Source organism: Suillus fuscotomentosus (genome assembly GCF_016647785.1).
Source record: "Suillus fuscotomentosus strain FC203 chromosome Unknown F5891scaffold_77, whole genome shotgun sequence".
Classification (NCBI taxonomy): domain Eukaryota; kingdom Fungi; phylum Basidiomycota; class Agaricomycetes; order Boletales; family Suillaceae; genus Suillus; species Suillus fuscotomentosus.
The window spans coordinates 14,269-38,502 of record NW_024539589.1 but is presented as its reverse complement, the minus strand read 5'-3'; the positions used below and the strand labels follow the sequence as shown (position 1 = coordinate 38,502).

At 45.5% G+C, this 24,234-nt stretch overlaps 8 protein-coding genes across 8 annotated transcripts; 5 read left to right on the top strand and 3 right to left on the bottom strand.

Annotated features, from left to right (window-relative positions):
- Positions 1-4,461: 4,461 nt before the first annotated feature.
- On the top strand, positions 4,462-5,562 carry F5891DRAFT_1195039 (uncharacterized protein; the record flags this gene model as incomplete). Its single annotated transcript, XM_041368042.1, has 1 exon — positions 4,462-5,562. One exon carries the CDS (start codon positions 4,462-4,464, stop codon positions 5,560-5,562), a length of 1,101 nt encoding a protein of 366 aa, XP_041220177.1.
- Positions 5,563-9,609: 4,047 nt separating this feature from the next.
- On the top strand, positions 9,610-10,232 carry F5891DRAFT_1195038 (uncharacterized protein; the record flags this gene model as incomplete). Its single annotated transcript, XM_041368041.1, has 6 exons — positions 9,610-9,630; positions 9,684-9,770; positions 9,817-9,879; positions 9,937-10,011; positions 10,069-10,143; positions 10,203-10,232. The coding sequence occupies 6 exons, from the start codon at positions 9,610-9,612 to the stop codon at positions 10,230-10,232; spliced, it is 351 nt and encodes a 116-aa protein (XP_041220176.1).
- Positions 10,233-10,633: 401 nt separating this feature from the next.
- F5891DRAFT_1254949 (uncharacterized protein) lies at positions 10,634-11,707 on the bottom strand (the record flags this gene model as incomplete). The annotated part of the gene is made up of 3 exons (XM_041369969.1): positions 10,634-10,921; positions 10,991-11,051; positions 11,463-11,707. 3 exons carry the CDS (start codon positions 11,705-11,707, stop codon positions 10,634-10,636), a joined length of 594 nt encoding a protein of 197 aa, XP_041220175.1.
- A 2,740-nt stretch (positions 11,708-14,447) lies between these two features.
- F5891DRAFT_1195037 (uncharacterized protein) lies at positions 14,448-15,323 on the top strand (the record flags this gene model as incomplete). The annotated part of the gene is made up of 2 exons (XM_041368040.1): positions 14,448-14,662; positions 14,798-15,323. 2 exons carry the CDS (start codon positions 14,448-14,450, stop codon positions 15,321-15,323), a joined length of 741 nt encoding a protein of 246 aa, XP_041220174.1.
- Positions 15,324-18,443: 3,120 nt separating this feature from the next.
- Positions 18,444-18,925, bottom strand: F5891DRAFT_961289 (uncharacterized protein; the record flags this gene model as incomplete). Its single annotated transcript, XM_041375803.1, has 2 exons — positions 18,444-18,572; positions 18,599-18,925. Coding segments are annotated over 2 exons (456 nt in total), but the record flags the coding sequence as incomplete, so codon positions are not given.
- Positions 18,926-19,599: 674 nt separating this feature from the next.
- On the top strand, positions 19,600-20,034 carry F5891DRAFT_961294 (uncharacterized protein; the record flags this gene model as incomplete). Its single annotated transcript, XM_041375805.1, has 1 exon — positions 19,600-20,034. The coding sequence occupies one exon, from the start codon at positions 19,600-19,602 to the stop codon at positions 20,032-20,034; it is 435 nt and encodes a 144-aa protein (XP_041220172.1).
- A 1,752-nt stretch (positions 20,035-21,786) lies between these two features.
- On the bottom strand, positions 21,787-22,075 carry F5891DRAFT_1195034 (uncharacterized protein; the record flags this gene model as incomplete). The annotated part of the gene is made up of 2 exons (XM_041368039.1): positions 21,787-21,933; positions 21,995-22,075. 2 exons carry the CDS (start codon positions 22,073-22,075, stop codon positions 21,787-21,789), a joined length of 228 nt encoding a protein of 75 aa, XP_041220171.1.
- A 312-nt stretch (positions 22,076-22,387) lies between these two features.
- F5891DRAFT_1195033 (kinase-like domain-containing protein) lies at positions 22,388-23,393 on the top strand (the record flags this gene model as incomplete). Its single annotated transcript, XM_041368038.1, has 5 exons — positions 22,388-22,478; positions 22,527-22,792; positions 22,839-23,058; positions 23,114-23,294; positions 23,345-23,393. 5 exons carry the CDS (start codon positions 22,388-22,390, stop codon positions 23,391-23,393), a joined length of 807 nt encoding a protein of 268 aa, XP_041220170.1.
- Positions 23,394-24,234: the final 841 nt, after the last annotated feature.

Sequence of the window (24,234 nt, the reverse complement as noted above, 5' to 3'; positions counted from 1 at the left end):
AAAGTATTTCCATCATTCACTTCTTTGAAAACACGCTAGAACCAGGGTTACGAAACCGTGTTTACATGAAGGAAACGGTCCCGAAGACTTTTGACAAGTGGGTTGAAGCTGTCGTCCAGCTCAACGCCAACTGGCTCAGAAGCAAGGCCGTTACGCAAGGCTTGCACCAGAAGCCTTACAAATCCAACAGCAACACAAGATACGTCCCGAAACCGCACGTCAACAAGGATCGCGATCCTGATGCGATGGACGTCGATCGTCTCAGCGAGGCTGAGCGTACCAGATATATGAAAGAAGGAAGGTGCTTCATTTGCGCCAAGACTGGGCATCGTTCCAGCGACTCCTCCTTCCATCCCAAGAAGAAGAACGTCCGCCGTCAAAACATTGAAGACGAAGAAACGGATGAAGATGTCGAGGACATCAACCAAGTAAAGGATTTTTGAAGAAGAGGACTGGATCGACGTCAGTACCTCATAACCGAATCGGACTTGTACGTAAAGTAGGTGAGAAGAAGGAAATGCGAATTCCCATTACTCTCATCTCTTCCGTCCGTCCGAAAACCGTCGAAACAACTGCTGTTGTTGACTCCGGAGCATCCAGAACATTTATCTCCGAAGATTTTATCAAGGAGCATGGGATCAAGACCCATCGTCTCAAGAAACCTTTCCGTGTATGGAATGCCGATGGCACGAACTCCGGAAAAGGAAGAATCACCCACTATTGCACCATTATGGTCAAAGTGGATCAGCGAACCATGTATGGCAAGTTTAATGTCCACAAACTTGGCCATCACGACTTGATCCTCCTCGGAATCCCCTGGCTAAAAGCCATGAACCCTACGATCGATTGGGCAAACGAAACCCTCGATCTCTCCAAGACCGAACGATCCGAAAAGTTAGAACGACTTACGGATAAAGAACGAAAGAAGAACGGTCTGAAACCGTTATTTGAAGAAAAGAAACGTGAGTGGAAGAATTCCCAACTAAAGAAACCTTCTCAGGAGAAGTCGGGAACGTCCATGAAAGAGACAAATGAGGAGAAGCCCTCAGCCTCTGCTCAACCGCAACACGACCCTGAGCAAGCAATCAAGAGTTCCCTGACCCCTGAAAGGTTATCTTCGAAGGGATCTTTCACAGCTTCGATTGAAGAAATCGCCGATGAAGAAGCACCCGGCCTCCTTCCTATTCCGGAAGATGACGAAGAAATGATTACGGAAAATGATGAACGATTTGACACTACCAATGACGTTTGGATTGATCGACTCGATGAACACTTCGCACCTGCAGTTAGTTCAATTGCCGAATATGCTTTGCAGGATGACGAATTTCTCGTTGAATACTCCGACTCAATGGATTTACGTGTATTTGAAAACGAATCCATGGACACCCCCCTGACCAAAGACGGAACATCCTTTGCGGAACAAAAGAAACCGGTTTCACCCCTGCCACGGCCCTCTGAATATGTCAAAATTGGAAACAAAGCCCAGCAATTTGCCCTCGCTGCCAATGCAGAGCAAAAGAAGAAGTCGTTTGAAGAACTCGTCCCTGAGTATCTTCACGACTTTGCTGACATCTTTGCGAAAGATGGGCTTAATCAATTACCTCCTGAACGACCCGGCATTGACCACCGAATTGAAACAAAACCCGGCTTTATTCCCAAAACGTCCAAAATCTACCCCTTATCAGAAAAGGAAAGAGAAGCAGTGAAAACGTTTATTAATGAAAACGTGGAGAAAGGCTTCATTTCAGAATCGAAGTCGCCACAGGCTAGTGGCTTCTTCTTTGTTGGAAAAAAGAGTGGCGATCTTAGACCCTGCCAAGACTACCGGTATATCAATGATTGGACGGTGAAAAACGCGTATCCCCTCCCACTTCCGCTTTCGCTTGTGGCACGTCTGCACGGCGCAAAGTACTTCACGAAGATGGACGTATGTTCCGGCTATAACAACATCCGTATCCACCCCGACGATCGATGGAAAGCCGCATTTACGACTGAATTCGGGCTCTATGAGCCGAATGTCATGTTTTTTGGGCTTTGCAACTCCCCGGCTACGTTCCAGGCATATATGAATTGTACCTTCCAGCAGGAGATTAACGAAGGATGGCTCATCATTTACATGGACGACATCCTGATTTTCTCAAATACTCTTGATGAACACCGAACCCGAACCCAACGAATCTTGGAAAAGATTAGGAAGGAACATCTATTCCTGAAGCCAGAAAAGTGTACCTTCGATGCACAGGAAGTTGAATACCTTGGAATGATCATTAGACCCGGACACGTAGCCATGGACACCGCGAAAACTGAAGGAATCAAAGATTGGCCAACGCCAACGTCCGTTAAAGACGTTCGGTCATTCCTCGGATTTTGCAACTTCTACCGCAACTTTGTACCACACTACTCAGATATTGCCCGACCCCTGATTGACCTGACCAAGAAAGATATCAAATTCTTATGGTCTGACCCCTGCCAGCACGCCTTTAATGAACTCAAGGCCTGTTTCTTGAAACAACCCGTCCTACGAAACCCCGATCCCACCAGACAGTTTGCTGTTGCAACTGATGCCTCCCTTGTCGCGACAGGAGGAGTGCTCCTTCAGACTGACGACAATGGTGTTTACCACCCTTGTGGATATCTGTCACAATCCTTGAACCCTGCCGAACGCAACTACCAGATTTTTGATCGCGAACTCCTTGCAGTCATTCGCGCCCTCGCGGAATGGCGTCACTACCTCGAAGGGAACCCACACCCTGTCGTAGTATTCACAGATCATAAAAATCTGCTCTACTTCCGTACCGCACAGAAATTGACTCGCCGCCAAGCACGTTGGCAACTTGAACTATCCCGATAAGACCTCGAACTTCATCATGTGACTGGAACCAAACTCGCAGCACCTGATGCACTGTCTCGTCGTCCTGACCACGACTCGGGTAAGAGTGATAATGAGGACGCTGTCCTCCTCCCCGACGACATGTTTATCCAACTACTTGACACCGACCTGATGGCCTCATTGGCCAACCCCTCCGAATCTGACCCCCTCTTCGCTTGTGCACGTAACGCACTTGATGGACTATCTCTACCGCCTATGAAGTCAGCATTGTCTGATTGGCGTATCTCCAATGGTATTCTTTATTTTAAGGACCGTGCCTATGTTCCCCCCGATTGTCGTCTAGCTGTTTTACAACAGACACATGATCATCCGACTGCCGGACACCCCGGTCGTTTTAAGACAGAAGAATTGACGAAAAGAGATTATTGGTGGCCCTCTATGGGTGCCTATATTCGACGATATGTTGATGGCTGTGCCTTGTGCCAGCAAATGAAAACCGACACCCACCCTGTAACTCCCCCGATCATGCCTATCGCATCCACTGCCGTCGCCCCTTTCACTCATCTCTCCATGGATCTTATCGTGAAACTCCCCCTGTCCGGGGGCTTCGACTCTGTTTTGGTCGTGGTCGACCAAGGGCTTACGAAGGGGGTAATTCTCATACCATGTAACGAAACCATCGATTCCGACGGAATCGCCAAGCTTTTTGTCAAACACGTGTATCGAAGATTTGGACTTCACGAAAAAGTCATCTCAGACCGCGGTCCCCAGTTTGTTTCCAAGTTCTCTAAAGCTCTTGCCCAACTACTTGGTTATCAAATCGCAGCATCGACCGCATACCACCCCCAGACAGATGGACAGACCGAACGACTGAATCAAGAATTAGAAACGTACCTCCGGATCTACTGCCGATCAAACCCTGAAACATGGGTTGAACATCTCCCAATTGCCGAATTCGTCCACAACCACCGAAAGCATGACTCCCGAAACGCCTCCCCTTTCTTCCTGATGATGGGATACGAGCCACGTGCGCTCCCCCACGTTCTTCCTGATACCACCGTTCCAGCTGCAAATGAACGAGTCCAACAGCTACAGAAGACAAGGGAAGAAGCTATTTCCTGCCATAATATCGCAATGCAAAGAATGGCGGAACGAACCCACGGAAAGAAGTATACACCCTGGAAGATAGGAGACAAGGTTTGGTTATCCGGAAGGAACCTCACCACCCCTTTGCCCTCGAAGAAATTAGCACCGAAACGATACGGACCTTTTACCATCTCCGCAGTCCTATCACCAATCACGTTCACCCTCGTGCTTCCCCCTCAGTGGAAGATACACCCCACGTTCCATGCATCGGAACTATCATCCTATCAGGAGTCCACGGCCCGAATTTCACTGAACCACCTCCTGACCTTATCAATGAAGAAGAAGAATACGAAGTCGAGGCAATCCTTGCCCATAAAGGAACAGATAAGCGACGACGCTATCTAGTCTCCTGGAAAGGATACTCCACCGCCAGTAACAAATGGATCCCAGAAAAGAATCTGGCAAATGCCGGACAGCTTTTGAAAACATATAAAAAGACGCACCGACTGAGTTGAGGCCCCAACCCACCTCTATTCACAACCATCATGAACTCTGCCTCTACCTCTGCCACCGTTGTCGAAGATACCCTTGTGAACCATTACGTCTCTACCTCCGCTCAGACCACCAGAACCCCTGTCCAGCTCGCCGCCATCTATAAAGAAAACATTGAGGCTGCCGACGAAGCCGCCCTCATTGAATCCGCTATTCTATCCCGCCAACACACTCTAGAGATTGAACGCATCCTTGTTGAAAGGAATGCTTATCCCACCGCCGCCGTCCTTAACACCATCAGAACTGCCCAACTCATCGAGCAAGAAGCTCAACTCATCTCCGACCCCGCCGTCAAACAATCCATCCTTCACTATCAGAAGCGTATTCGTGGTCTGTGCTACCTGCTCCTGCCTAGCGATATTAAAAAGGATATTCGCGAAGCTGTATTCATCATACTTGACCGAACGACTACTGAGGTTGCCAGACCACCATCCCCTCATCGTCTTGACGAATATATTCGCATCCCCTCCTCACCTCTATCAGAGGTTCCTAAACCAGTCCTTCCTCCCACAACTCCGCGCATTGCCGCTGACAATCCGCCTACCGTTAGCATGCCTGATCTGGAGCTTGGCACTCAAGCTGCACCTATCGTGGTCGAAGACTTCTCTCCACCACCCTCCCCTAACACCAGAATCGCCAGAAGAGAGCAAAAGAGACGACTACGTATCAGCTCTAAATCCGCCTCACCCGTCAAACGATCCTTGAAAACCTCGCCCACCACCTCTTTACCTGACAAGTACTCTACCCACACCGAGTATGACAACTTCATCTGTCGTCACTGCAAGGAATTCGGACACCGTCACAAGAACTGTCCTACGTACTGGTGCCGTGTTTGTCACAAACAACAACCAGGCCACCTCTCCGTCTATTGCAAGAAGTTGAGGGACCAGAAAGTTCGCGAGAAGATTCGCGCACCCCCTACCACCGCTTTCGAGGACCCAAACTTCTACACCCATATGAAAGATTGGGAAGCCCACGTCGATGAAGACGTTGCCAGAGCATATGAGCTCGAACGAGACGAAGCGCTGAACGAGTTCGAAGAACATTACCAAGTTGACGACGACCCTATCTATTACGCTAATCAAGATGATTGAAGTCGGTGACTTCATCGCTAAACACGGGGTAATGTTACAGTAACGCTGTACCCCCCTATCTTTTCTCCTATCTCCTTGGACTTACGGCCGCGTTGCCTTGTACCCGTAGAGCCTCGGCTCCATTATGCCTTACCATTGACTCGGTTCGTCTTATCTCTGACTCCCTTTGACTCATACCTTTGATCCGGGTTATCTCTGACTCCCTTCGACTCATACCCTTAACCCATGGACATGCGGCTGCGTTGCCTTGTACTATATCTGGCTACTGCCTACCTTTCTCGGACTTACTGATACCTGACGACCTCCCCTAAAGCTATTCCATTTCCCCTATATATACTCGTCATGTATCGTAGTTATTCTGCACTTTAATCTACTTGGTTTTCGACCCTTGTATCCTGTCTCAGAGGTACCAGCCCTCTAGAAGTCTACTTGGTTTAAACCGCACTTGATCCTCGCTTAGGCTTCACAACCTAAGTGTCTATCTCTGATTCTATCTTCGAGCACTCCTCGTCGATAGCCTGATTATCGTCTGTCTTACAAGGTGCCAGCCCTTGAAGACCGAACCCTTGATCCTACCTCAAAGGTGCCAGCCCTTTAGGTAGTCCAAACGAACTCCGCCTTCTTGTCTGAAGGGAAGAACCCGCTCGCCACAGACATCGTCGCTGACGAGGCTCTCTTCTGAGCCTGTGACGAGAGAACCATCCAAGTTCATAACACCCAGACTAAATCCCCCAAATCCCAACATTCAAGGCGCCAGTCCCTGGAGACATGGATAGCCAAAAATAAAAATAAAAGTAAAAAAGTCAATAAGTAATTCAAAATAATTCCTTTGACTACTTGCAGCTGCAGTCTGCAAGTATCCAAAGGACAGGTACATATAAAAAAGTAAAAAGATGTTGAGTAAATAGGATGTGGCGAAGGAAGTGGTGTCATGGTAGTAGTTAAGAAAGAAGAAGCGTGGGAACAATATTGAGAGTTGAAGTATTGTTTGTTTATTTGTTGTTGTTTGTAAATTCCCGCGCCTCAATCAACCAAAGTTGTAGTTTTTGTCAAGGTGAGTCTATCCATAGTCTAATGGCATCAATAGGTTAAGATCCTAGTGAGTTATAAGCAAAATACTCGAAAATGGAGGGTTCAAGAAAGTAACTTGACAGTGGGAATTTTTTCGCTGAAAACCAAAGTTGTAGCCCCTGTCAAGGGGAGTCTACCCATAGTCTCATGACATCAATAGGTTAAGATCCTAGTGAGGTATAAGCAAAATACTCGAAAATGGAGGATTCAAGAAAGTAACTTGACCGTGGGGATTTTTTCGAGTGTAATGATATCAATAGGTTAAGATCCCAGTAAATTATAAGCAAAATACTTAAAATTGAAGGTTTTAAAAGTGTGAAGGTCCAGCTTATTGATATAAGCTTATTATCTCAGTGTAATCCTAGTCCTATTAACCAAAAACTCGAAAATTCACTAAATCCTGTAATATGGCTTTGTTTGGCATTGCTTATTATAATAGGCACATTTCTATATGGTCATGTGAGTGTCTTTTCCTTTGTCACTGGCAGGTCAGTTTGCTCTATTTTATTGACACGTCCTTTTGTTAGGTGATTGTCCTTTCTTTTCTTAACATGTCTTTTGGGTAATATGTCTTTTTGTCAGGTGATTGTTCTTTATTTTCTTAACACATCTTTTGGGTAACACTTCCTTTTGCTAGGTGAGTTTGCTTTATTTTATTAATACATCTTTTTGTTAGGTGATTTTCCTGTCTTTTCTTAATGTGTCTTTGGATGACGCATCTCTTTGTCAGGTGAGTTTGCTTTATTTTGATAACACATCTTTCTATTGACGCCTCTTTTTGTTAGGTGATTTTTCTGTTTTTTTGTCAACATACCTTCTTGGTAATGCATCTCTTTGTCATGTGAGTTTCCTTTATTTTGCTAATGTATCTTTTTGACAGGTGAGTTTTTCATTTTATTTTATTGTAGCAAGTACAATAGTGCTAATACTTTCTACAATCTCAGTTTGAAAGCTCATCCAACATGGTCCACACGAAGAACACCACGAGGAAATCCAATGGTGGTTCAGTGCCACATGTCATCCTTAATTTTTCTAGAGCCACCAGTACTTCTGAAGTAGAGTGCTTTAGAGAAGAAAGGCTTTGACATCCTCCAAGGTCACAACTGTGGAAGGTGGGAACATTGAAAAGAGAAATACTCGACATATGGTGCGTCTATCTTTTCTGTCTTCAATTAGCTTATTCACTTTACCTTTGTTTCATATAAGGCTTTGACCACCAGCCAGCCATTAATAAGGAGTGTAATAGACTGGATTTTTGTTTTATATTCAGTCACCATTTATATTATTGCATATGAAATATATCTTTTATTACATAAATGAGGTTGCCTAGACCTACTCCGGTATGAAATCTCATTTCATTAGTGCATTTAGGATAGCCTCCATAAAATTGAAGGATGCAATATTGGGGAGATCTACTTAGATATGCTGGTTTCACTAATATAAGTAACATAGAGATATCATATATATCATGTGTTGTACTAGCCTACGCAGGTTGTGCAGAGATATGTATCATTTTCTATCTGGGGCATCAGCCTGCATGGGTTCAGCATGGCCGGCCTACACAGGATTTGCAGAGATATCATTGTCTATCTGGGGCATCGGCCTGTACATGTTCTGCATAGCCGGCCTACACAGGATGTGCAGAGATATCATTTCTGGTCTGGGGCATCGGCCTGTACATGTTCTGCATAGCCGGCCTAACAGGATGTGCAGAGATATCATTGTCTATCTGGGGCATCGGACTGTACATGTTCTGCATAGCCGGCCTAACAGGATGTGCATAGACCGGCCGCCGTCCGGTACACCTGGTTTTGCAGGCCAATGTACATGTCCTATCAACAGGTTATGCAGTACTATATGACTGAAAGGTGTGTATGAATCTGCTCGGGAGACTGAAGACTTGGAGCGTGAAACGGTAGAGGAGAGGCACCGTTGAAGGTTCAACAATCCAGCTGAGGGTGCAGCTGAACATGTTGGGTCTTGCTGCCTAGCTGCTTTGTCTAGTAGACAGTGTTCGACCCTAAAGGGTTTCTGTACCAGGCTCAGAGCTCAAAGGAAGGAAAATATGCTAATCACAACTGGGGACTCATACTGGTAACTGGTGAAGGAATAACATGATTATGTAAGCACCAAAAATGCGAACATAGGAAAGGTAGTAAAACAGTCTCTACAAGCCCAGCCAGGAATGAGTCTCTACACCGTGTCAGGGTGCATGACAAGTGTGTTGCTATGCCCTGACTTCTACGTATGTTTGCTAACTGTCATCTTATTGTATCAGTTCCCGTATACATTCAGGGCGGGCCCAATCGCAAATTGTCAGCACCTCCCGTTCTCGTTTGCCATCACGTTCCTCTGTTGTGCCGCCCTCCCATGCCGGTTCCTCTGTTGTGCCGACCTCCCGTGCTGGATCCTCGCAGCACCGCCATTATCCAACTGTCAGATCTCCGCGTATTCGCCCAGCATCTCCTGATCGCCGTCTAATCATCGAGGAAGATGAGTATTACTAACTTTGTAGCCCTTGTTGCTGCCCACTTCTGGTAACGTCTTCTGGTAACGTCTACTCATTATGCTTATGCCTTTCCTATGTTTGTCGTATGCTTCCTTATGTTTTTCTTTATGTTTTTCCTATGCGTTCTCATCTTTATCTCATCTCATATGCTTCGAGTTACCTAAGGTACATGTAGGTCTCATCTTATGTTCGATTTATTTAACAATTGATGTTGTGCGAGAACCCAATAATTTTGATAAATGCTCAAAATTACTGAGTCCTTGCGCAGTCTGATCGCGATCGAAATCTACTGAGTCCTTGCGTAGTCTGATCGCGATCAAAATCTAAGTTCAATTGCTTACCGACTTAATCGTTACACTTCACATCTAGGTTTGTTTGCTTACGGACTTAAGCTTTACACTTCGTGAATACATCTGATTTCTACCTCAACAATTATCTTCATCTCCCGTCTACATTAACTATACAAAATGATCGAAAGCGCAACATATGTGGGTCGTACAATCTATTATTGCGATTTTATGTTTGACATCTTTCGCTACAGGGAACGCAGGAGCCTGAAGAGAAATCCATCGGAAGTATGGACGTCGATAGCAACTTCTTGTTCGATTTTGATGGAGACGTCATAATGGTATGTCCCACCTTTACTCTTGTAATCTCACTCAGTATTGCTACAGGAAATTCATCAGCCGGATGACGAATTGGAGGCTCATATGGACGTTGATGCAGACTTTGTCCTGGTGAGCATGCCTTCCTATATTCCACTGCTTTTGGTTGACCGATATGTTAATTTTTAGCGCGAAAGCATAGTTATTGTGCAGGAGGCTGGCAAACTTGAGTGGTGTATGGACATTGACGCAGACATTGTCGCGGTGAGCACGTCTTACTATGTTCCACTTCTGTTCATTGATGAATATTGTAAATCTTAGCATGAAAGCATGGTTATTGCGGAGACGGCTGATGAATTGGAGTGGTCTATGGATGTTGATGTGGACATTGTCATGGTGAGCACGTCATACTGTATTTCACTTCCTTTGATTGACCAAGCATGATTATTGCGCAGGTAGATCTATCTACTTCTCCTGACGTCTAAGGGGATATCACACACCCCACTCTTGTAAAGGCCCAGTAAGCTTCTGCTACAGAAATTTCACCCCCCCTCCCCCCATCACTATACCTTTGATATCAACATTTCATCGAGTCATGTTAATCCACACTTGTGTACACCATATCCCCCCCTCCCCATACCATTGAGATTGTATCATGACAATGTTACTGTAATTACATGCTGAATCAGACAAGTTCTCCAAATTCCATCTTGTGATACACTTGAAATCACGCTACATATAACATCCTACCAATCTGTCACTACAAATGTCACAATTAATCATTTATTTTAATCATTTATTTAACAAAAATTAATTGTATACGGAGACCATGTGCATCCTTCCCTGAATTAATTATGGGCCTTTCCCATTGCCCATGGTCCTTCCCTTAATTGATTATGGGCATATCCCATCCACCATGGTCCTTCCAATAATTGATTACAGGCCTTTCCCATCCTCTGTGGTCCTTCTCGCAATTGATTACGGGGCTATCCCATCCTCCGTGGTCTTTCCCAAAGGTGATTGCGGGCCTATCCCATCCTCCGTGGTCCTTCCCAAAATTGATTGCGGGCCTTTCCCATCCACCTTGGTCCTTCCCAAAATTGATTGTGGGGCTATCCCATCCTCCGTGGTCCTTCCCATAACTGATTGTGGGCCTATCCCATCCATGGTGGTCCTTCCCTTAATTGAATATGGTCCATCCCATAATTGATGGCGGGGCTATCCAATCCTCATTGGTAGATACATGGTTGACATCTGAATAGTGCGATCCCCAAGTGGTGATGATTCTGTAGGCATAGGCGATTCTATAGACATATTGGTGTAAGGTAAATGTGTGATCATTTTTAGAGGGAGTGATCCTGGGCTAGGGGGGGGGGGGCGGGGCGGGGCAGTGAATGAATGACCATTTTGTTTAGAAGATGAAGCGGGGGGGTGGCAAAGACTTGGATATGCAATAAAATGTGGGAGCTTTACTTGCAAGTCTGTCATACGATGGCGGGGGGGGGTGCGACGAAGGGGGGGTAGCAAAGATAATATGCAATAAAATGTGGGAGCTTTACTTGCGAGTCTGTCATACAATGGCGGGGGGGTGGCAAAGATAATTTGCAATACAATGTGGGAGCTTTACTTGCGAGTCTGTTAGAACACGAAGCAGGGGGTGTGTGCAACAAAGGGGAGTGGCAATGATAATATGCAATAAAATGTGGGAGCTTTACTTGGTAGACACATGGTTGATATCTGAATAGTGTGATCCCCAAGTGATGATTCTGTAGGCATGGGCGAGCAGCTGATACCAGGCATTAGCGGACAAATGGTTGATATCTGAATAGTGCGATCCCCAAGTGATGATTCTGTAGGCGTGGGTGAGTAGCTGAGACCAGGCATTAGCGGACACATGGTTGATATCTCGATCCCCAAGTGATGATTCTGTAGGCGTGGGCGAGTAGCTGAGACCAGGCATTGGTGGATTAATATCTGAATAGTGTGATCCACAAGTGATGATTCTGTAGGCGTAGGTGATTTTGTAGACATATCGGTGCGAGGTAAATGTGTGATCATTTTCAGAGGGGAGTGATTCCTGGGCTGAAAGGGGGGGGGGGGCAGTGAATGAAATCATTTTGTGTTTTCTGATCCTATTTCAAAGCTTATAGACATCTAATAGTCATTACAGACATTATATGACCCATTGGCTTGCATATTAGGGGCCACAAATGCCACAAAATTTTCATTTTTTTGGCGCAGAAAATTGGGTGGTAAGAGGACCCCTGACACCCCTCCACCATGGGAAAATACCATGCATGTATGGTCCAATGTTGGCTGGTGGTCTTTCCCACCCCAAAATTATTTTGATCCTTGGACCATGCCCAACATATTTTATTTTGGACCCTATGCACTTGGGGAAAGACCAACAAACATCGGCCAGACCATTTGAAAAGCACCTCCTAGGTGAAAACCCTTATAGGTATAATATAACCTAAGAGGTACCCGAAATGGGGTGACCAAAGTGTAAAAAACTCGTAGATAGATGATGGTGGTAGTTGGTAAAGTGTCCCGTAAGTGTAAAATAAACATGGTACGATGTTGAGATAAATGATAAATGGAGAAATACACACCTGGGAACTTGGTTGGACATGGGAATAGGCTATGGGAAGTCAGGCGCCATAGGGCGCTTAGGCGCGGGAAAGTTCGCCTAAGGCGCACGCAAGTCGCGCAAGTGTCGCCTATGTCGTGTTTGTGTCGCCTATGTCGCGCGCGTCACGCGAACGTCGCGTTTATCACGCTAGTGTCGCGTTGCATGCATAGTACCATAGACTTGACCTACATTGCAATATGGGCCATTGTGAGGCTACTCAGGATTGAGTCTCTACACCGAGAGACACCAAAAAACAGTTTTGGTGAAGCCAAGAAAGCAGCTGAGCATTTTCTCGATGCTTGCCCATTAGAGGTCTTTTGTTGTTTCATCAATCACTTGTGGTGTTTTATGAGTGCCTACCAAAAGGGTTTGACTGGGGAAGCTGCAGCTTGGGCAGTGCGAAAGCAGAAACAACACCACTCCGTGTCTCAAACTGTGATGGATTCAATCATGGCTGTTCTTAACTGAGATTCATACCATTTTGTTGTGCTCCTAGTGTCTATCAAGAAAAAATTTACCCCAAAATTTGGCCGTACCCAAAAAACACATGGGAAAATTCAGTCCAAGGCATTTCTGAATGTCTTTTGACCTGTAGAATCGATATCTGAAGGCTGTTTTGTGCCAAAAAAATCCCTCAGTCTGCTATGAAAGTTGTTAATTTTGCCTGTCCCCAACTGTATATGCTCGGAGCATGGTCCACATTTGCGGCTTTTTGTGGATTGGAGGGTATGGAGCTTCATTGGAGCGATAAGATTGTAGATTTTGGACAACCACAAACAGGCAGAGTATGTGATATTATGCATGCATTAGCAATGCATTAGCAATGCCTGCTCAAATGTAGAGGACCATTGCAAGCTAGGGTGAGGCACTGCTGGATGCAAGGGAAAGGGAAAGGCCACATGTCATCAGCTTGAATGTCGTCTCCATACACAAAAATGTACCACTTCCAAGGCGACAATGCAGTCAAATAGTAGCAGCACTTGCATAGCTGCACTCATATATGGTGAGGTCATGGAAATTCGAAAATCCGGTTTTTGTCTCTGCGAGTTCCAAAAGGAAGATCCTCTGGATAGCAGATTGAGCCTCCTTTGCAGAGAGCTTGGATACTCATCAGTCAAAATCCACGACATGTTCAACTTGTCACTCAAAGTTGTTGTTCAAACAACAGCATATCAGATTCCGCCAGTACAACAAGAGCATTTGAAATCTGTAAAGTAAACCGAGGATACTGGAAGGTGGTTATAGTTGGTAGCCTGAAGTATGTGTCAATTTTAACTAGGTGAGGTCGACTCTTCAGTTGTGATTTTCTTGAGCATGAAGAATGCTGACCTCGGTAACCACATTCATCAGATGCGCACCTTGCAGTCCAATTGAACTGCCCAGTGTCCTTATTCCGCCACAAGTACACCATGCACTCTATGTATGCAGTCCTACCCCTACCATCGGCGCATAGGCAGCATGGGTATTTCAATTCATATTCTTTGCGGTGGATCTCCAGGTTAAATGGCAAAATCTTCTTTCCATCACCATCGATAGGCCTGCATTTGTGTGGAGCAGCATCATGACTCAAAATTTGGATATGAAATAGGCATGTCTCACCACCACCATTGGACCATGGGCTTTGAGGTGCTGTCATAGTGTAGAAGGGCAAAGTCGCAGAATGTAGCCTCCACAATTAATTTCGCTAACCTCCAAGCGGTTTTGCGACAGTCAGGTGGGGCAGTGATGGTAGACGAAGGTGAAGATGGGGCTTCCATTGCATGATCTAGTGTGGCAAATATGCAGTATTTACTCTGCTTTTATGAGACTGCGACATGTAGTAATATCATCTGCCCAGCTTATGCTGCCACCATAAAGTGTCCCCACTCACTATACCCTGCTGCAAGAGGTGGGAATCTAGTGGTTCGATCGCTTGTACCCTCCATATTATGTTATGCTGTCAAAATCGTCAGTTCTTCCACCTACCCTTCAATGTCAGACTCAACTGCATCCTTACCCCTTCAGCTCCTTCATGGATTGGGCAGGTTCATTGCCGACTCCCTTCAGATGTGCTTGTACTTGTGAGTTCATGCAGGAGAGTGCCTACACAAAACATCAGGGCTCTTGCACTAAGGGCAAGAAACGATTATTCTCTGCTTTATCCAAAGCAAAACATCTTCTTGGCTCCACAAAACGGTTACGAGTTAACCACAACCTCGATAGACAGTCTACTGGCCCTATCATAGTGGCGTTGAGCGAGCCAGGCCACCTTGCGAATGGCTCTTTCCCATCTGCTGACCTGCTGTAGGCCCACACACCCACATTATCATTAAATACTGATCTTGCTGTCTCACCTATAGAGATCAACACAGAACAGGGCTTGTCACTGGTGCAGCAGAGGAGCTGACACACTGACATCCCATTGCCGCTTCATTATAGGCAATACAAGGATGTGCTTCCGCAAGCCCCCCCAAGCCTTCCCTCCAGCTATACTACTGTAGCACCAGAGCTTGACCAACCAGCCAGTTCAGCAGATGCATCTACCAGTGCTTGCTCATCTTCGCAGGCCCCCCCTTTTTGTACTGCTAGAAGTATATTTGGGTTGATATGCCAGTTCTTCTCATCAACCCCCCCTTCTCATGACCCAGAGGAAGCAGTAACACTCCAAGATATCAGTCATGTCCCGGCTATAGCCCCAACTAAGCTAGATGCCCTCACAGAGCCTGACAATGTTTCATTTTTCCCCTACCCCAATCGATCATCCTTCGAGCTGGGTCATTGGTACTGGCATGGAGGCACACAGAAGTCCCAGCAGAGTTTCAAAGAACTTATTGATATCGTCAGTGATCCAGATTTTAATCCTGATGATGTCTGGAGTACACCATGGGCCAGAATAGACTCACAGCTAGGTGCAAGTGTGTACAATGGCGAGGGGGAGGAATGGGAGGATGAGGATGCCGGTTAGCACAAAACACAAGTCAACATCAAAATACCTTTCTCTTGGACTGTAGCTCAGCCAGGCCCTTAACCTTACATTGCAGCTGAACTTTACCATCGGTCACTCACCTCCATTGTTCGAGAAAAGCTTGCAAATGCTCAGGATGATAAGCATTTTCATTATGAACCTTACCAATTGCGATGGAATACTTCCCATCTTCCCCATGAGGTCAACATTCAAGGTGAGCTTTACACCTCACCAGCCTTTATGGATGCCCACCGTGATCTCCTTGAGTCTCCTGGAGAGCCAGAGTGTGATTTACCCTGCATTGTTGTCGCTTTGATGTTTTGGTCAGATGCCACACAACTGACAGCATCTGGTAATGTGAAGCTGTGGCCGCTTTATATGTACATTAGAAATGAATCTAAGTATCGCTGCTGTAGGCCATCCTGCAATTTGGGGAACCATGTCACATATTTTCAAAAGGTACGATTTCCTCCTGAATCGAGGTCCTCTCCATTGAAGCACACTTTGGCAGCTTCCGGACACATTCAAGGATTTTGTGGGAACTTACACTAATGGCAAAGGGATTGGCCATGAATGCATGACACATTGCCAATGTGAACTGTTTCAAGCTTAGTGGAATATCTTGCTCAACGAAGAGTTTTTAGAGGTGTATGAACATGGAATGGTCATTCTCTGCTGTGACAGAATCAAACACAGGTTTTTCCCACGAGTCTTTACCTACTCTGCGGATTACCCTAAAAAGTGAGTCATGATCATTATCTGTAAGCCATCTAAACTAACTAATCTAGGGTCCTTGTTGCAACCATTTAGCAGCTGGGAGGCTGTCCTTGCCCACGCTGTCTCATACCAACTGGACGGCTTCAAAATTTGGGGATGAGCCATGATTGGCAATAATGTTCAACCCTGGCACAATCCAATGTCTCGAGGGATCAGCCTGTTGCTACTGCACACAAACTTATCTATGAGGAAAATTATAGTGTTGACAGTACGGCCATTGAGGTGCTTCTCAAACCTGATTCCTGGGTGCCGAATTGAGTGAGCTTAATCGTTAGTCTCATTTGTCACCTGAACTAATACTTAATAAGAATGCGCTATCTAACAAACTTAGTGCATTAGGATTCAACATATTTGCAGCACTTGTCATCGATCTCCTTTACAAGTTTGAGCTGGGGATATGGCACATGCTTCTGATTCAGTTACTGAGAATTCTGACTGCATTAAACAAGGACTTAGTACATGAGCTTGACAAGAGGTGCTGAATTTGTTTTTTCATGACATCTGGGGTACTCATTTCCATCTCTGACAGGTACAGGCAGGTCCCTCCATTTGGTCCTGCAACTATTAGGCGGTTCTCCGCTAACACCTCCGAAATGTCAAACATGGCGGCACACAACTTTGAGGATCTTTTACAGGTACACCTCAGGGACCATTCTCATTTATGTTCATGGACTAACTTTGTACAAGTGTTCTATTCCTGTCTTCAAAGGCCTCCTCCCTGATGCTCACAACATAATTCTGCTCAATCTTCTTTTCATTATGGCATATTGGCATGGCCTCACCAAACTGTGCATGCATTCTGACCTCACCTTAGAGATTCTCAACAAGCAAACCACCCACCTTGGTGAAAAATTCCATCACTTCAAAATGAAGGTATGCACTGCATACCACACACAAGAGCTTGACCATGAGGTCGATGCGAGGTCTCGTCGGCAGACAAAGGATGCTATCAGACACACAGAGGGCAGCATGCCAAACAGTGTTGGGCAAAGAATAGTGGCTCAAAAGAGGGTAGGGGATAATGCCAAAGGGAAACAGAAGGCAAATTTTGAGCAGTTGCAGGATCCATGTTTACCAAGGCCATCAAGGATGAAGAAGTCGCTTAATCTAAAGATGTACAAATTCCATGTGTTAGGTGATTATGTCACTTCCATTTGTCGCTTTGGCACAACAGACTTGTATAGTACAGAACCAGTAAGTTATTTTTACTCCCTGTCTGCTCCCTACCTCAATTACTATAAGGGAGAGTTAGAGCACTGAACTTTGAAAGGCAGATACCATCGAACCGATCACAGAAATTTCATTTGCCAGCTAACTCAAATCGAGCACCGTCAAAATTGTTTATGTCATATCAAACACTGGCAGGCAATACCGGCCCCTCATATGCAAGCTGATGAACCTGCAATCGACCCCCAATTACACCATCATATTGGATGAAGTGAGAAAATTTTCGATGATTTGGGACATTATCTACGCAGTCATGCAGGGGATCCTGCCATAAAGGTAAGGTTTTTGGGGTGCTCAATTGTTGTTCTAATATTATGATGTAGGACTTCGTACCACATTTGATGGATCATATCCTGGGCCGCATAGGGACTCTTGGATCTTCGGTGGAGAACTCTGCCCATCCCGACCAGGGACAACATTTCTTCAAGCTCAACAGAATCTACCACCACAACCTTGTCAGGCTTAACTATATGACGTACAACATTCGAAGGACTCAAGACGTGATAAATCCTCAGACACCCCATTGCAACATCATGCTGCTCCAGCATGGTGATGAATCCAATGTCAAATATTGTTATGCGAGAGTGCTCGGTATCCACCATATCAATGCTGTGCACTCAGATAATGTATATGAGTCCTGCCAAATAGATTTTCTTTTTGTTCAGTGGTATGAACTGATACAACACCATTCATGGGAAACACATGCTTTGGAATGAGTTCACTTCCTGCCATTGACAAACACAACCACTTTTGGCTTCATGGATCCAGGAGCAGTTTTGAGAGCCTGTCATATAATCCCTGCTTTTGCTCGAGGCCGACATAATCTTAATGGGGGGATTTCTTCCCTTTCGGGGGATAAAGATGACTGGCTAGAATACCAGGTGAGTGTTCTTACCCATAAAGTCATATCTATATCATCATAACACACAGTGTACCATCCCCACTTTTCATGATGATACCGTCTAAGCCAGCTTCCTCCAGCAGTGCTAGGATATGGCCCATGCAGGCATGATACAGGTTGGCAATGGTTCAGCATCATGAAGCCTTGTTGGTGATGTGTTCAAGACGGGTAGTGGGAAGATAAGCGAGAAGAATATGGGCACGGTGAGATGGCTTTCAGCAAATATCCTTTGGAATATTGCCAATGGTAAGGTAGACTGGGTAAGCTGTTTTGTTGTGGAACATTGTTACTTGAGTCTTATCACTTGAAATAATAATCAGAATGATAGTTGCACCCAGTTTGTGCTGATCAAGTTTTTTCTATTTAACACATCAGTTAGTTTCAATGAGCAGAAATCTTCAAAATATAAACTTACCTGAGTATCCCACCACCATTTACCAGTATGCATATCATAGTATAACCGGACAGTTTGTTCCTTGTCTGCATAGTGGTGTTCCAGTGCAAAGACTGAAAAATTGGCAAAATCTGGATCACCATACAAGGCCTTGACACACTTGATGACATCCCTATAGAAAATGTCGAATGCCTCACCTGCAATGACGATTTGTTCACACCTGAACTTTGGGTGACTGGGAAGCTGCTTGTCAATTATCTTATTCAATTCCCTTGAGTTTTTGTAAGAAAGACCAAGCTGTTCATGGATTACGCGCGCTAGATACCTGCAAAGCAAAAGGGGCGCACATGCGCAAGACTAATCCTGGGATAAGAGCTGGATGTTATTAGGAAGGTGAGAGAAGTCGAGTTTCTAAGCCCAGAGATGCATGAGTCTCTACAACGGGCTGACTTTACAAATTGTGGCATGCTCAGCGGGACATGTCTTGCGGCAGCTATCAATGCACTACGTAAGTCTAAAAGTGTTACATTTGATGTGCTGCAACTAACCCTACAACAGAAGAAATCCAAATTGCAAATGACCAGCCTGGAAATCTTTTGCCACCTAATGCTGAGTGTGAGGTGGGTGTGTGGGAAGACTGGGATGTCGGGGATGTCGAAGTTGACACTGGCCTGACTGTCATCCAAGCACATGTGGAATTGGTGAAGACAGCCTGTATGTTCTTTCATTATCATCATTGTTTATTCTCACTAGCTAATATCATACTGTATCAGAACACAACCATGCACGCACAGTCGTTGATTCCCCAACTCCCACATATGATGTCCTGCTTCCTTTTTGCCCAGCTCAATCCAAATGACCAACGCGATCCTTCAGAAGTTCCTCTTGCGACCTGTCCCCAATACGACAAAATCAATATTTTTAATTCAGCATGCTCAAGGTTTTTTTCCCCCAGTGATCACAGCGGCATTGGTGGTATGTGCCACGAGCACATTCATGCATGTCCAGCATGGAGAAAGGAGCACCCATGTTATGACTGTATCTTTGTTAACGTGAATCCGGACCTTGACGAAATGAGGGGTATGGATGTTGCTCGAGTACTGACCTTTTTCTCTTTTACTTACAGGACTGAGACATATCCAAGTGCAGTTGTGCGATGGTTTGACACCCTCGGAGATTCACCTGATGAAGATACAGGGATGTGGGTGGTGCAGCCTGCTCACCATGCCAATCATGCCCCCAACATATCTATCATTCATGTTGACTCAATCTACCACGCCTCTCACCTTATTCCCGTCTATGGTAGCCAATTCATTTCCCTCAACCTCTGGCACTACCAAACCTATGATTCCTTCCGAAAATTTTATGTTAACAAATATGCTGATCACCGCACATTTGAAATCGTGTCCTAAACTCTCAATTTTCAATACAATGTACTTATTATGCTTAATTTGATTTCACTCCTGTTTCCCTTAATGTGCTTTCAGTAGTAAGGAAAAAGGACAAAAAGCAAGAAGCAAGAAGTCCTATACTCATCTCGACGAAAGAAAGACAAGAATAAGTAAGGTAAGGAACCAGGTGTTTTACTGATGCTGTATCATTGCATATTCAGAGGAAAATTTTCAGTGTCTTTTAGGTGTTGAAAATACTGATCCGAGATTGGATGGGAGAAGGCACTGATCGATCAAAGCAAGCAATGGACACCTCATGAGTCAAGCAGCATTTGAGACAAAACGGTTTAGAACACTGACTTTTTGTCTTTTGCAGGGTCAGCGATCTTTTTCTAAGAGCTCAGTTTGAATTCACTGTATCATCACATATTCAGAGCAAAATTTTCAGTGTCTTTTCAATGTCGAAAATACTGATCTGAAATCAGATGGGAGAAGGCACTGATCGATCAAAGCAAGCAATGGACACCTCATGAGTCAAGCAGCATTTGAGACAACAGTTCAGAACACTGACTTTTAGTTTTTCGCAGAGTCGACAGTGTTCTTCTACTAGCTCAGTTCACCACATCATCACATATTCAAGTAAAAATGTTCAGTGTCGAAAACACTGATCCGAGATCAGATGGGGGAAGGCACTGATTGATCAAAACAAGCAACTAATACCTCCTGAGTCAAGCAGCATTTGAGACAACTGTTAGTCTTTCGCAGTGTCAGCAATCTTCATCTACGAGCTCAGTCTGATTCCACTGTATCATTGCATATTCAGAGCAGTATTTTCAGTGTCTTTTCAGTGTCCTTTTCAGTGTCAAAAATACTGATCTGAAATCAGACAGGAGAAGGCACTGATTGATCAAAGCAAGCAACGGATACCTCGCGAGTCGACATTCAGAACACTGACTTTTTTAAAGTCTTTCGTATTATCTCGGGGCCGCAGTGGACGTCGCGACTGGGAAGCACAAAATTCAGTATTTGAAGGGCTGGAACTGTCGTTTTCTAGCGTCGAAAATACTGAACGGACGAGACACTGAAATGAGGTCGAGCCTAGGCTCCCGAAGGAAGATAGTCGTTCTGCAGTGACTCATCGCAATCGTGACTGGGCAGCGCAACAAGTCGGTGCACTTTCTATTCAGTATCATAAACACTGTAATCGGATCGACATGACACTGGGAAAACCGCTGGTTAATATCACAGAAACCATGCACATGCGGATACGAGCTCTGTGGCAGCTAAGGATCGAGCTTCCGGATCTTCGTCTCCAACGGCATTAACGTATGAGTGACAGGATTCGAACGGTCAGTCGACGAGCACGTTCGTTCGTTCCATCTCGATGGGCGTCGATGATTTTAGCTTTAGTGCTGGCTCCCTGCCGGGGAAGAGGACTGGTCGACGTGGCACCATCCGCGGGGACATTGAAAGAGACGGCGACCCAGGTGAAACGGGATTTTGGATTTTAAACGGTGAGTCGCGACTATATGCGCGACTTGAGAGAGTAGACGTCAAGCAGGAATTGGTTTCTCCCTTCGACGGGTGTCTTATAGCGGGCGTGGCCCGACCGGAGGCACGACGAGATCTGCAAGCATCAAATACTGTGTAGCAAATAATACAGAAGTCCAGAGCATCTAATCGTAGGGATTCCAGGTCGCAGTCCAAGCATGACGGCCAGAGGTCGAAAGTCGAAGTCGAGCGCTTACATCCAATCGCTAGAGTTGTCAATTCTCACCAGTCTCGGGCACGCTTTCTGAACACTGGCTTCCATTCAGCCTGGATTTCCTCCATGGTCAGCTCAGATACCGGAGAAGTCGCACGAAATTCTTCCTCGTTTGGCGAGTGTTCTGAAGCATCCTGAGCCTGCCAGTGCGAGATCTGGATGAGTATACATGCGTCAGCGAATGGTTCGAGCGCGGATTCAAACGCCATGGCGAACTACATCTTGAGATGATTCGGTCTCCTGTAGAAAGCTCGACAAGTCGTCAAGGTCAGATTCCGTCGACTCGGAATGCGACATGTTTGACGATGGGTATGGCACGATGGTGTTTCCCTCTTGTTGGCACTTTCTGGCTGAAAGGAAGGGGATGTCAGCGTAGCTAGATGGCGATCTGGGCAAACCTGGTTTCATCATCTTCGAATCTTCGAATTTTGGACTGCAATCTCACACGGTCTCACGCGGTACCCCTGCTTGTTGCTTGGCTGGGTTCAATTCGGCCGCACGTGATCCCCGAACTTTCTGTCGGACTTTTTGAGCTTGACTGTTTGAACTTTGAACTCCGTGTATATAGAAATTTGACTACTCCTTGGTCTCAAGTTTTCGTGCCCTACAATGTGTTCTCACTTAACCGCCCTCTTCGGATCTGCAAAACCTTTTAACGGCCAGTTTTGGACTGAAACTCTCTGCGACAAGGGCTCTTTTGGTACCTTCATCTCATTATATGTACTATATCTATTTACCTCCATTTCAGGTTGTGTCATTTTTGCACGGAAGATTCACACAAAGGAAGATGTGGTAATTAAAGTCGAGTGCGGTGTATTGCGCTCTTACAACGAGGTTGCAGCGTACAAAGCCCTTAAAGGTGTCTCCGGTATCCCGCGATTTCATTGTCTGTACACTATTCGAGACCATGGGATGATCGTCTTGGATCGTCTTGGCCAGAACCTTCTCACATATATGAAATCCTGTGGGGGTTCTCTTCCTATCAGTGAGGTATATGTGTTGGGAAAAGCTCTTGTAAGTGTGTGTATCGTCTTGACAATCGTTTAGCTGACTGGAATAGGTAAAAATTCTTCATCAAATCCATGACCGAGGTGTCGTTCACCGCGATATCAAGCCTGGAAACATCGTACTCCCGATTAATGGGGAGTTGCAACCTCACTTGGTGGATTTTGGTCATGCTAAGCGCTACCGCGACGAGACCGGAAAACATAAACCGGAATCTGGAGAGTGCGCCGAAGGCACGTTGCCGTATATGAGCATCCACGTCCACTGCCATACACGTGAGTTTACCTGTATATCACGATACCTTGCAGACCAGCAAACATATTTGATCAGGTTATAGTTGCCGAGACGACATAATATCCTTGACGTATACGCTGATTCACTTAGCTAAAGGATCGCTCCCGTGGTGTGGACTCTCCCCAGCAGAGTGCGAGGCAATGAAACGAGAACTTCGGTGGTCGGAGATCACCCCTGCTCCACTCGGATTGTTTCTAGAACATGCTGAGGACCTAGGGTATTTACAGCTTTTGTTTGACTCTATTCGCGGCTGACTCTGGTTGACAGTTATGAAGAGGATCCGGACTATTCTTACCTGGAGGATATCCTGGGCTAGATTTGCCTTGGTTTGTTGCGACAAATGAATATTCATCGAGTTCCACATTGTCAATCACAATTTCCTCCCCTATTGTATCCACACTTCCCCCCTATAAACATTTATATTTTAACCAGCTAACATGTTAAATCCCATCCCGATGATATCGATTTCATTATCATTCCCTACCCTGGCGAATCACTCACGATCGGCTACAGCAACTCAATAGCTGACACCAACGCATTCTTGTAAGGTGCCGGGAAACGTAGCTCACCGGAGTTTCCCGGCACCACATTCCAGCCGAGCGTTGCTGCCGTTTTTCCTTCATTCGTTTTTTCGACCTACCACCGACATCACATTCAGGCTACCTCACATACCCCTCACTCATTATATCAACGTTTCGTTGCACCCACCCACCCCTCCCTTACGTATTTTCGCAAATTTATAGTTCATTGTCAAAATAGAGAGTCAGCGCGCGATCGAATTCGTAAGCAGGTTTCCCGCCCTCCCAGCGGCTCCACCTGCTTGCGTCTCACCCCAAGCTAATGCTCGGACCAGCCCAACATCTTAGATCGCGTCACTGACTTTATACTAGATGTACCCGAGTGTTCGCGCTTATTTACGGTCTCGCGTATTGCTCTCGATCCACAACATAAAATAAATATCGGATAGTCATTAGTAGATATAATACCATCTCAATAACATGGCCCAGATTTTTTTATACTAAAAAATTGATCTGTTGTGTTGCTACAGCATGAGCGAGCACCTCTAGTCAATCTCACCTAGTGTTCGCGCATTCGTCACACTGTGTCACAGGTTGCCAACAATGCCGATTCGAAGTCCGCTACACTTGCGCTACACA